This window comes from Rhincodon typus, chromosome 1 (genome assembly GCF_021869965.1).
Source record: "Rhincodon typus isolate 14 chromosome 1, sRhiTyp1.1, whole genome shotgun sequence".
In the NCBI taxonomy this organism is placed as follows: Eukaryota; Metazoa; Chordata; class Chondrichthyes; order Orectolobiformes; family Rhincodontidae; genus Rhincodon; species Rhincodon typus.
Genome location: NC_063332.1, coordinates 174,067,906 through 174,081,557, shown reverse-complemented (window position 1 = coordinate 174,081,557; position 13,652 = coordinate 174,067,906). Strand labels below are relative to the sequence as shown.

The following is a 13,652-nucleotide window of genomic DNA, read 5'->3' as shown; positions in this document are numbered from 1 at the left end:
CCCCCCCACCCCAACACACACACACAGCGACCACCCTTCTCAGTCCCTGCCCCACAATAACACCACAGTCCTCCCTCTGTCCCCTCCACCACTGCATGTCTCTCTCTTGCCCTTCCCCACTTGAGTCTCTCCTCAGTGTTCCCCATCCTCCATGTGATCCCCTATTTCCTACTTCCCAAAGGAATTCTCTGTCCATACCCTCGCCATTGTATCCCCTCATGGTCCCTCCTCCACTGTAAGCCCTTCCACTGCCTGCTTTCCCACTGCATCCTCTTTGCCTCCCGCTCTCCCCCAAGATGAACTATCTAATTACCCTCTCCCATGCTTGCTCTTTAACTGCTCACTCCTTGCTCCCCTCATTGTATCCCCTTGCCTACAGTGACCCCATCCCCTGCTCCCTCCCCAATTGTGCCTACTCTCCCACCAACCCTGGTAACTCTTGGTCCTGCTGTTGTCACACTACACCTCTTCCCGTCTGTCTCTTCCCCCTTCCTAGCCTCCATCCCTCTCTACCCTTCTGCAATCCCCCACCCCTTATACCATTTTTGTTCTCCTCTACTGTTCATCATATCCCCCTTCCCTGGCTACCTGTCCCCTTTGGCATATAGGCCATCTACCCATTAATTTTTAAATTACTTATCTCTGCCCACTAGTTTCTATGATGTCTTTCTTTGCACTCCAAAGCCTCTGTTCCCCTGAACAGTTCCAAGCTGCTTGTTATTTAGACCTTACTGACAGTGAATTTGTCTTGGATCCAAAGTGAAAATTCACATATCTCCATGTCTCAAATTGCCTTCCACATCCACTTAACGTATTAGAAACATACAAAAACTGTACTTGCTGGAGAATCTCAGCAGATCTAGCAGCATCTGTGGAGAGAAGAACAGAGTTAATGTCTTGGGTCCAATGATCCTTCTCCAGCAATTTCTGTTTCTCTGTGTTTCAGATCTGCAGCGTCCACAGTTCTTTATTTTATTGTAATGTTTAATTCATTGTCACATCTCTGCCCCTTAATTTATCAATGTAGCTTCACTAGCCTCTGCTTCCATCCACATTCATAACCTAAACTGGTGTCTGAAAATGGCTTTATTTCACCCTCCCAATCATTTATAACTATAGTGAACAGCTAAAGCTACAGGATTCCTGTGACATCTTGTCTATTTGAGTAGCAACCATTGTCCCAATTTTCTATCTCCTGCTTCCTCACCAACTCCCTATATATAGATTGCCTCAAGTGTCATATGTTCATGTTTTTTGTTAGAAATTTCCAAGTGAAAACTGTCTGTTGAATGGCAATTATTGTTTGACTAATCTGGTCTTTTTTCATTATTCTACTTTTCACTTCTTAAATAATGTTGGATTTGTTAGAGGAAGATGGCTGTGAGTGGACTGTTCTAAGGGTCAGGTGGTGAGAATCAGAAATAAACTTTGTTCCTTTAGGAACTGGTTTAACAAAATTGTACCCATGCATCTGGAAAAGAAAGAATTAAAAATGAAATTATTAAAGTTTTTTAAAATCAAATTACTGGCAAAACTGCAGAGTAATTTATATCAATCTCTCAACAGTGCACTCTATTTTAGTTTGTGAAAAAGTATGTAGAAGAATTCATGGACATAATTAACACAACTGATTTCTTTTTCAGTGATGATGTAGTGTGCTTCCCAAATGCCAGGTTAACCATGGCGTCCGAAGCACATGAAGAAGGAATAGAACTATCAGGAGCCTTAGCAAAAGTTGGGGATTCAAGCAGTGAAAGATTGGAACAACGTGGAATCAATGAATGCAATCCCATGGAAGGGAAAGATCAAATGGAGGACAATGCTTGGAATCTCGGGAGAATGGAGCCAATGTCAAAAAGGCAGATGAAAAAGTTAATGAGAGAGAAACAGTGGCTAGACCAAAAAGAGCATCGCAAGTAAGTGGGAATAAGTTATTGTGTACATACCCCTCCACTTTAATTCCGTTTGGACCCACTGATTTACTGTGAACGAACAAGTCAGAATTCTTCTGGGAGTTTTACTGGTGTTTTGAGGCTTGGAGGTTTTACAATCTCACCCTAGGGGGCGGCGATGGCCTAGTGGTATCATCGCTGGACTGTTAATCCAGAGACTGAGATAATGTTCTGGGGACCTAGGTTCAAATTCTGCCATGGCAGATGGTGGAATTTGAATTCATTAAAAAAATTCTGGAATCAGGAGTCTAAAGATGACCATGAACCCATTCTGGTTTACTAATGCCCTTTAGGGAAGGAAACTGCCATCTTTACCTCGTCTGGCCTACATTTGACTCCGGACCCGCAGCAATGTGGTTGACTTTGAATTGCCCTCTGGGCAATTAGGGACGGGCAATAAATGCTGCCTTGTCAGTGACGCCATAAATGAATTTTTAAAAAGTCTCTATGGAGACTTTAAACTACTTCCTTAAAAGCTCAAAGTGCATACACATTGCATTTCAGGGAAGATGAGCAGGGAGATAACTGCTTCGATGCCTGCTACACGTACATTTTTCTCCTGCCATGTATTTCTGAATGCCTGTAGATCACCAATTATTACTAACAAGTACCTTCCTGAATAATTAAGCGATTCAAATACTAGGTGCAGTTATAGCTGGTAAGCCTAATCTTAAAAAAAACAAATATTTTGAAATTTGACTTAATCATCAGTGAATAGTCTCCAGCATTTATTAAGTCTGCATTTTCTCAGATTTTCCATGAGCAATTGCTCATGGAACTTGTGATGATTAAAGAGTTGGAGCATTTCAGTATCCTCTGTTGTGAATTCTCATGAACCAGTTGTATTGAAGATTCCTACATGCACAGTATAATTAAGAAAGTGTAAGTTAGAATAGCTAATCTGCAGAGAAAGCAAAATAGAGATAAAAGATATGATTGGAGAGCGAGAAACAAAAAGAACATTAGAACTCTTACAAAAGTAAATACTATAGATGCTGTTGGGAATTTAAGATAAAAACAATTATGTTGGAAATGTTAAGATGGTATAGCAGCTTCTGTGGTGAGAAAGAGTTAATGTTTCAAGTCAGTAACCTTTCTTCAGAACAGTCTATTATGCACATTAAATAGACAGAAGTATTCAGATATGTTGTGTTAAGCAACCTGTTTGGACATATTATGATGCACTTCCGAGGCCACCAAATCCTGCAATTGGACTTAAACCTTAACATTCTGATTGAAAGGAAGGAACATTACCAGTGCGCCAAAAGCGCTTAGAAAATGTGTGAGATAGCAAGAACTGCAGATGCTGGAGTCAGAGATAACAAAGTGTGGAGCTGGAGGAACACAGCAGGCCAGGCAGCATTGGAGGAACAGGAAAGTCGATGTTTCGGGTTGGGACCATTCTTCAGAAAATGGGTCCCAACCCAAAACGTCGACTTAGAAAATGTGTGTTTTGCTGGAAACATGGAGAGCTGGCCACTATAGGGACTAAACCTTGGCATTACTAGCAATATGCTTTAACAGTCTGAGCTAACTGAGTGTCCTAATAATGTGTTTTTGTATGAATAAGAAGATCTTAAAATGGAGCAAGGAGCTTGTTTGTTTTGAAATTAGCCTGTTTGAACATTTTATGACATGCATTACAACCTGAGGAGAGGCTTGACCCCAGACCTTCTGGCCCAGAGATGGGGACACTACCACTATGTGAAATAGCAGGTTAGGTAGAAATGCTTTTAAGTAATTCAGACATGTTATGAAACATCTCTGAAAACCGGACTTGAACACAGATCTTCTAGCCCAGAAAGAGGGAGTTTACCACTGTTTCACAAGACTCTTAGTGGATATCCTTTCTTTCAATGATTAAAAGTGCAAACTTAACCATTTCCCACTAATCTTTCTGTTCTTCTTGGGCCAGGCAAAAGCGTAAAGAGAAAAAGCTTAAAAGAAAGCTAGAACGTCAAACTCAAAATGAGGAAAGACATGAAGAATCTGCCAGGAAACGCTTTAAGAGAGATGCCACTCCAAGTAACCTTCGTGTTGTACTGGACTGCAGCTTTGATAGTTTAATGGTGTTGAAGGTGAAGAAGAATGACAGACTAAAGTTGCAATGACTGTCTAAATTCACGCAGCAGTTTTATAGAAATACATAGAATATATGGTCATTCAGTGGTAGCGTGTGATCTGTGCAGGTGTTTAAGCTCCATATAAGCCTCCTCCCACCTTACCGTGTAACATCCTATTGTATATCTTTCTGTCCCTTTCTTCCACAAGTATTTATCAATCTGCTGCTTTAATGTTTTTATATTATTTATCTCAACTTCTCCCAGATGATGATAAGTTCCACATGCTATCCACCCTGTTCAAATAAGCTACTTCTGAATTCCCTCTTGGGCTTCTTAGTAACTGCCTTATATTTAAGTCCCTCAATATTTTGTTACCGTCACAAGTGAAAGCTCCTTCACTGTGTCTACAATATTAAACCCCTTGTTGATCTTAAAGACTTCTATTGGGTTCCTGTATTAAATTTCCCTTCTGCTAGACAAAGGGCCTGCAACCTGTTCATGGTTTCTGGTATTTTCCCCCTACATCTTTTTCACACTTTCTCCAGTGCCTTGAACCTTTTGTTATATAGAGACCAGAACTCTGCATAGTGCTGCTGTTGAAAGACTGCATTTCCTACTTTTGAAAATCCAGCAGTTTGTGGTGGCTGCTTATTGTGTAATACTAAGAAAAATCTGGGAACAGTTTACTTGCTTTCCCCAGTGGCATGGCATTACAGTATGCTTTGTGATCAGTTTTTTTTTAAAAGTTGGACTGGGCTGAGGGATGGTGAATAAGTGTATTGGGAAAACGAAATGAGCATCTAATTATTTTTATTTCATTCCTGAGGTGTTTATAGCGTTAAAGCCACAAGACTAGGGTGTGCCTAATTGTTTTTTTTTATTTAGGATGTCAAAAAACTGCATAAACAGATTCAGAGATGTTACGCAGAAAATCGAAAAGCAGCACATCCTGTGAGGGTGAGTCTTGACACTATAGTTTTTGATCTCCAAAACAGATAATACACAAATGTGAAAATGATGCCATTCCCTTTCTTAAAAGCGACAATTCCAACTTGAAATACCAGTAACTGCCTTTACAAAGGAGCAGACCAGACTAAGCTCTCCAATTCTTACAAACTGCTGTTAATATGACTTTCTGATTGAAGTTTACCTATTCTTCAATATTTTTATTTTTCTGATTTTCTTTGATAAGAAGTTGAATCATTTACTTAAGGTGACTCTGTACTTGGCTAGCCACTCCCCACCTACCACATTAAACTACAATGTACATAACTACTAAGAATTATGAATGCAAGGATGAATTTCAAATGATTTTCTAATTTATCTCGAAGTAAAGTGACAACTTTTATTAATAAAGTGAGCATGATGTATCATACCAGCAGATTCCCTGGTATGAGTAGTGATGAGCAGGATGGGAGGAAGAAAACTGCTGAGATGAACCACCTTGAAATACGTTTGTCAATTGCAGAACCTTGAATTCTGCTTGGTTCAATTCTTAATAAATTTCGAGTTTCAAGTATGTAAATTAAAACCAGAATATATTTATATTTCTTTGCATCAGTTTGTTTCCAATAATTGTAGTCCCATTAATCCTTTTTATTCTTAAACTATTAAAAATGGCATTGAATGTGGCATGAACTGTTGAAGGTTTTCACTGTATTATTCACTATAAAATGCAAGTGACAATAAACAAACCATTTATGCATTCAATAATTAGAGACTGTGATATTACGAAATATTCCCTGAGAATAATAACAAGGCTCTGCCACACCATAAAAATTCTCAGTTATGGTTGTCTGGGTGATGACAACCGTGATTGCTTGAAGACAAGAAGATAAAGTAGGTTTGGTCAGCAAACCAAGACATTAACCATAACTGGACTTTTGAGAACAGAATGCCTGTTGTTCTCTGAGTAGAATTTTATAAAGTAATTTTGTTTTTAACAAATAAGGCAGATTGTTGAGGGTAAGAGAAACCTGTGTAGAAGCATCAACTGCTAATCAACCTTGCCTCTTGGGCAAAAGGCTCACGTCAGTCGTCCTGGCCATTGAGGACATAATCAAGGCTGAAACTTTATGCTACATTGAGGGAAGAGAATATTATTAGGGACATGAACTAGATGAAAATCAAGGTTCTGTTCACCTGTTGCTGTTGACACTAAAAATTCCCTGAACTGTTTAATGAAAATAGGTAGTGTTGTTCTTAGTGGGGTCTAGCTGTGTGCAAAAATGACCACATTATTTGACCTAAAAGAGAGTAGGCGATGTACCTCAATGTAATTCATGTATATGAAGGACATCACAATCTTTGACGGATTTGATAAGGTATTATTCAAGCTCAGCCTTTTACCTTCGTCCCGACAATGGACTTTGAGTAGCTATTGATTCCAGTTCTCATTTCTGAATAGATGTATTTGACCAGTCATAGTGGACAGTTGAAGAAGAACATGGATGAAAATGACAAAGGCTGGGTCAACTGGAAGGTACAAAGAAATTTTGCACAAAATATTTCTTAAACTGGAAGCAGTGACTTAAGATTTTAGCTGTGATGATTGCCTAGACTATCATGAACTGTTGTTTTCATCAGCCTTTGTGCTTTAGCAGAAAATAGACTTTCACTTTAATGCATCAACCCACTGAATTGTCACCTCTTGATGTGACTGTTCCGTTGCTTTCCTGGTTTGCGTCCAATTTTCCACCCTCCAGAAACTTGCCTATTCAAAATTCTACTGCCCATAACCCAATTTACACCAAATCTCGTTCACCTATCCCTGCCTGTTCTCATTGACCCTGCAGTATGACTATGTCTCAATTTTAAAATGTTCAATTTTGATTTATAAGCCCCCCAGTGGCTTTGCCACTCACGGTTTCTAAAGGCTCCTGTTGCTCTACAATCCTTTGAGATCTCAGTGCTTTTCCATTTATGGCTGCCTACACATCCCTGAATTTAATCACTCCTCTAATGGTGGCCCTGCCTAGCTCCAAGCCCCTCCACTCTGGAAATCCCACCCTGAATCTCATCACCTGTCAAACCCTTCTCTCTTTTGAAACCCAGCTATCTTTAGTCCTTATGTGGCTGTTCTAAGTATTGATTGGTAAGGTGAAGTGCCTTAGAACTTTTTAACCATGTTAAAGTTGCTATGTACATGCAAATTGTTATTGTTAATACTAATGGCAATGACATGCTTTGTTATAATTTGACTTTGTCAGGGAATTACTGTTACGCCTGAACACGTCAGTGAAGCCATAAAGAAGGAAGACTTGGTTTATCTCACTTCTGATTCTCCCAATGTGCTGAATGATCTGGATGCAACAAAAGCTTATATCATAGGTGGCTTGGTTGACCATAATCACCACAAGGTACTCTGCATCTTCCCTGCTCTAAAGCTAACATTCCCTGCTCTAATTAAACAAAAAACAGAAATTGCTGAAAAATCTCAGCAGGTCTGGCAACATCTGTGGAGAGAATTCAGTTAACATTTTGGGTCTGGTGACCCTTCTTCAGAACTGATAGCAGCTAGGAAAATTGTTTTTGTAGAGAAGACACGGAGCAGGGAGGAGTGAACAATAGGTGGAGATAGAGCCCAAAGAGAGAGAAAAACAGTTGGATAGACAAAGAAGTGGATAAAAACCAGCCTAGGAGAATGAATAGCTGCTGATGGGGTCTACTAGTAGCTGACAGTGGATAGTGTGGTAGCAGCCCCTATGATAACAAGACCCCCACTGTATGGGGGACAACCTGGGGAACAGTGCTCAAGCCCTAAAATTGTTGAACTCGATATTAAGTCCAGAAGGCTGCAGGGTTCCCAAGTGGAAAATGAGGTGCTGTTCTTCCAGCATATGCTGAACTTCGCTGGAGCACTGCAGCAAGCCTGAGACACAGCTGTTTGTCAGAGAAGTTAGTAGTGTGTTGAAGTGGCATGCAACTGGATGCTCAGGGTCTTTATTGTGGACAGAATGTAGGTGTTCTGCAAAGTTAGTCTGTGCTTTGTTTCTTCAATGTAAAGGAGACCACATTGTGAGCAGCAAATGTAAGAGACTAGAGTGAGTGAAGTGTAGTAAAGTGCTACTTCACCTGGAAGATGTGTTTGAGGCCTTGGATAGTGTACAGAGTAGAAGTAAATGGCAGATGTTTCACCTTTTGTGATTGCGGGAGAAGGTGCTATTAGGCTATGGGGACATGTTGGAAGTGAAGGAAGAGTGACCAGGGTGTCCCACAGGGAAGTGTTTGTGGAAGGCTGACAAAGGAGGGGAGGGGAAAATGTGTCTGGTGGTGGCATCCCGCTGGAGGTTGTGTTAATAGCAGACTGGTGCAGGCTGCCATAATCTGCTGAGATTTTCCAGCAATTTCTGTTTTGTTTCTGTAATAGCTCAGCGATAGCTCAGAGATTCCAGACAAGTGTGCAATGTAAATTCAAGTTGTTGAAGTTTACTTCATACAAAATTAAAGTTAAGTGCTTTGACAAAACGGATTCAGCATTACTAACCTTAGGTCTTCCATGGCTACTATTTCAGGGCGTAACATACAATAAAGCACTGGAGTTGGGAATCGCACATGCGCAACTTCCCCTTGGAAACTATGTAAAAATGGATAGTCGTAAAGTGTTAACTGTAAATCATGGTAAGTGTCATAATAATTCTTCTGTGATGAGGATATGTAGTTTAATTGTTGTTTTTAATATACTGCTTTTATGTTGTATACATGTAATTATAAAGTCATAATATAGTTACAGCACAGAAGGAGGCCATTTAGCCAAATGAGTCTTTACTGGTCCCCAGAAGTGGCAGTTGACCTCGTGCAATTCTCCTGCTGTTTCCTTGGAGCCTTGAAAATGTTTCCTTTTCGGATAATGATCCAACTTCCTTTTGAAAGCCTCAATTGATCCTACCTTCACCACAATCTCAGGCAGTGTATTCCAGCTCAGAACCACTTACTGCATGAAAGAGTTTTTCAGGTCAGATTTTCTGCTATTAGTGTGGTTGCCTTGTTTGGTCAGGCTTGTTGAATCATTTGGGCTTCGCCCCTTATACTGCAAGTGTTTATACACAGAAACAGCTCAATTATGAAGAAGAGAGATAACAAGGTGTAGAGCTGAATGAACACAGCAGGCCAATTATGAAGAGGCCAAGTTAGCAAAGAGGTTTCTGCTCACCAAATTTTGAAAAAAGTTTACTCCTTTGGCTTTGTAAACACACATTTCCTGTTTTAGCCAAACAAGCCTGCATCTATGAATGTGATTCCGACAGGCTGTGGTGTTAATGATTATTCATGGTATGTTAATGAATGCCAGGAAGGCCAATCAACCCAAAAAGTTTCAAAAGCTAAATACCAAAACTTTAATGCAGCATCAGAAAACTGAATTTTTGCTTTCTGCCCAATAAAGTTGGTTCTGCCCACTCTTCTAAAAGTTTCAAATGGACCTTGGAGATTCTGACTATTGAAACAAGTATTCATCTGAAAATGTAAATAGAGGCACAAAGCACAAAAACATGGAAGTTATGAAAAACGATTATTGTTTGGGCCTCAGCTGGATGTAAAGTGTTCAGTCCTAGACACCACACCTTTGGAAGGATGAAAGTGCCTTGGAGAAGAGTGTAGAGGAGATTTATCACAATTATACCAGTGGTAAAGAATCTAAGTTAAGTGGAGACACTAAGAAACTGGGATTGTTTGTGGAACACAGAAAGTTACAGGGAGATTTTATAGAGATGCTCAAAATTATGAGGTTTTTGATTGAGTAAATAACAAGCAATTGTTCTCACATGTGGAAAGCTTAATAACCAGTTGACAGAGTAGATGATTGTTTTTACACAGTAGTTACTGTGATCCTGAATATACTGAGGGGGTGGTGGAAGTAGGTTCGGTAATAATTGTCAAAAAGGAATTAGAAATATACTTAGGGGCAAGAAAATTGCCATCCTGCCACTTAATGAGCTTCGATAGATGACTGTGCCAAAAAACCTATATGAAGGCTGTCCAGACGATAAACTGAAGCATGAATGTTTCAACACAATTAATGACATTATCATACATGGAATGGAATTTATCTGATCGTGTACTCTTTTGAAAGCATAGAGTTTGTTATGGCGCATGTCTTCAGCTGTTCCAATGTCACACATCAAATAAGGCGTTTGCTGAGTTTGAACTTCACAGCATGAGTATTATACTGGAGAGTCAGAATAGTAGATATTGTAAGATACAATGCTGATGCTGTAGATACAATGTAGATGCTGTAAGATACAATGATGAAATGAAGTCAGGTATTACATTGCAGGACCAAGGTAAGGGAGCAATGAGGTGAGATAGAAGTCAAATTTCCTGCATGTGAGATCTTGGTTACAATCTTTTTCTTATTTATGGCTGCTTATTTCCAAAGGAAAGAAATAAATGGGGTTTTTGGGGTAAGATGCAGACAATGGAGTAAAAACAGGAATAAATTTTGCATCATGCATTTGACTCAAGGGATGTTTCTTGCACCCTGAGCAGACAATCGTCTTTGTGGTCCTTGGGAGCCACATGGCTCAGTGAAATAAGAAAAGCTATCACAGTAATGGATTATATTTTAATCAACCCGTTCAAACATGTAATTACACACCTCTGGAACAGGAAACTGAGCCTTCAACTTCAGAGATGGGGATAATACCACTACGTACTAATGGATTATATGTTGTCAAACATGAACAAAAGTTTCCTTGCTTATTTCTTGGTGAACTTCTTAATCTATTTCACTAATTGTCAGCAGCTCTACGGTATCACACAAGAAAAAGTACCAAGTTCATTCTGCTGTTTAACACCTAAATGCAAATTTTGATTCCTACAGTATTTGAGATAATCCTCATGTATTTGGAAAAGCAGAACTGGCAAGAAGCCTTTTTCAGTATCCTGCCACAACGCAAAGGAGCTGTACCTGCCCCCCATCCCATCAGCACAGAACAAAATGAGCCTGAAGGTGACTCAGATTCTTGCGATTCTGTAGAAAATGGGACCGCAGCATCAGAAGCTCTTGCACAAGAAGAAAAACAAGTCAGTGAATTAAACTGTGAAAAGCAAGACACAGAAATTAATGAAGAAATAGATGGTGAAACCTAGCATCCCCACCATTTGACTAAATATTATTTTGAGTCTTGGTATGCCTAAAATAATCCAAAAGCAGGACTTTTGATTTGCCCTCATGACACTTTCCATTTTTTCTTGTATTACCACTTGATATTTAAGATGCTACGAGTTCAGAGAATTTTGTTTGGACACAAAATTTTGATATATTTCAAGTCAGACCATTAGTTGTTCCTACGTCAATGACTACAATCATTGTGTTAAAGTTGCTGGAGTTTAAAAATGCGATACCTGCAATCATTGTCTATATACATATAGGTACTTTAGTTACTTTGCATTAACCTAAAGAATTTTGGCTTGTTATACACAGAGCAATTCCTAAGCCACTGACTAGTATGAGAATGTTAATTTATTCCCACAGATTGAATGTATTTTCTGTGAATATGGTCTTTGTATATAACGTGCACACAAATACATCTGGTTCAAAACTAATATTTCTATTCCTGATACCCGAATTAACTGCAAAATGTTAAGCTGCTATAAAAACAATCTCAGGTTTTAGAAGAGCATACCGGTAGTCATCAAATAACAGTATGGTCAGTTAAAATTTCAGGATGATGCACTGATGTACAGTGGAATCAGTGACCAAACAACTTACCTTAGAAGTGTGTACTTGTGAGTACTTCCGTTTCAGTTGTTATTATGGTCATGCTTAATGACGGGTGATGAGTACCTTTTTAATTATTCATTCCACTTGGTTCCTGTTGATTCGATCAAAAGCTGTGCAGTAAAATTGATTTATATTATTACTTGCTGTGCAGTTTGTGGTTCATGAGAGCTTTGACTGGAGGAGGCTATTCAGTTTGGTGAGCCTGTTCCACTAGTTATTTCTAACATGACTGACCTGTATCCTAACTTCAGAATCTTCCTTTGCTTTTTTTCTAACAAAAATCTCAGGTTTGAAATTTTCAATTGAACCCTGTCCCAGTCTGGAGACCTTTTTGAAAGGTGGGACACAAGAGTCAGTAGCAACAAAGTTTGCATGAGGTTCGGGGTAGATGATCAACAGTGACTCAGTCAAATAACTACAACTATTAGATGTTTAATCATAACGTTTTATTGTAGCTTTCAACCATAAGCAGACAGACATCATACTTTAATTTGGATCTAGGAGAATTCACTGCACAAATTCAGTCTGAACAATCATTGGAAGGGCACTGTTGTCAGACAATGTTTGGCTGTCTCATCTTCAAAACTATACAACATGGACTTTGCAGGGTAATGGCAAGAACAGTCTGAGTAACACAAAGTACACATGCGCAAGGACAAAAAGTACACTACTATAGTCAATACAGCAATAACAATTAGCTGAGTTGCCATATAATACACAGGGGAGAAAGATTAACCCTTAAGACCTATCGCAACCACAAAACTGCAGTGAATGGTGCACTTTTGAAGAATAGTTACTGTTAGAATGTAAGAAATGCGACAGTTGATTTATACACAGCAAACTTCCAAAACCAGCAGTTTAACAATGATCAGATGATTTATTTTGATGCTATTGATCGAGTGACACGAGATCTTTTATTTACGCCCTTATGATCTCGATTTCATGCTTAAATGCAAAAGACAGCATTGCCCTCAGTACTGTCACCCTTGGTTTCTGTGCTTAAGTCATGGAGTAGGACAACATTTAGGAGGTGTGTAGATGAATAACTGAATACAAGGCTACAGGCCAAGTGCTGAGAAATAGATGACAGCCATTCTCTGGTTCATTGCCTCTTACCAATGATTGACTAATCTGAACCACCCTGCCTGGTTTAAATGTAAACAAAGCTTGGCAGCTAACAGTCAGTCATCATCTAACTGGTGCATTCTCAACACACCAGAGTCTGTGTTTACTTGCCAACCAACCAGCACTCTTCCTTCATACAGCATAGGTGGTAGTGTTTTTTTTACATCGGCATTTCTTGCAAGTTGTCCTAATGAGTGCAAGAAGAAAAGCTTCAACAAATATTTGTTTTCAAAGCTAATTTATTGTCATTTTTATTACCAATATCTTCCTTGGTACAACATTACTGTTGATGCCACTAGTTTTTAATATTTTTGTTTTGCATTCAATGATTTTTGATGTTATTGTCTTTACCAATCTCAGCTTTTCATTTTCTGAAAGTTGATTTTTATCAATGCAAATCTTCTTTTGATATTAAATATGTTAGAAAATCCTGTGGCCTGGATCAATCATTTGGAGGTATTGAATTCATATCTGACTAACAGAAAATCTGACTAACTTCAATTAATTCAATAACTCTGGAATTAGAAATAAAGCTAGTATTAGTAATGGTGACCATAAAAACCTATGTGATCACTAATGTGAAGGAATTAGCCACCCTTACTTGGTGTGGCCTGTATGTAACTCAAGAGTCAATTATATTTTGTAACCCTCATCTGGCCCTCTGAAACAGCAACCTGCTCAGTTATCAGCTGGCAGCTCACTGCGACTTTGTCAAGTACAATTCGAGATTGTTCATAAATGCTGGCTTTGCCAACAGCAATTGCTTTCCATGAATGAGATTTATTCATG

General features: G+C 39.0%; 1 protein-coding gene across 1 annotated transcript in view; it reads left to right on the top strand.

The window, feature by feature from the left end:
* trmt10a (tRNA methyltransferase 10A) overlaps window positions 1–13,402 on the top strand; it is an 18,821-nt gene extending 5,419 nt beyond the window's left edge. The window contains exons 2-8 of the mRNA XM_048602748.1: window positions 1,644–1,916; window positions 3,868–4,030; window positions 4,901–4,972; window positions 6,423–6,497; window positions 7,225–7,374; window positions 8,530–8,635; window positions 10,836–13,402. Coding sequence (XP_048458705.1) covers window positions 1,681–1,916; window positions 3,868–4,030; window positions 4,901–4,972; window positions 6,423–6,497; window positions 7,225–7,374; window positions 8,530–8,635; window positions 10,836–11,104 — 1,071 coding nt within the window. The 5' untranslated portion in view covers window positions 1,644–1,680 and the 3' untranslated portion in view covers window positions 11,105–13,402. The remainder of the gene's footprint in view (window positions 1–1,643; window positions 1,917–3,867; window positions 4,031–4,900; window positions 4,973–6,422; window positions 6,498–7,224; window positions 7,375–8,529; window positions 8,636–10,835) is intronic.
* Window positions 13,403–13,652: the final 250 nt, after the last annotated feature.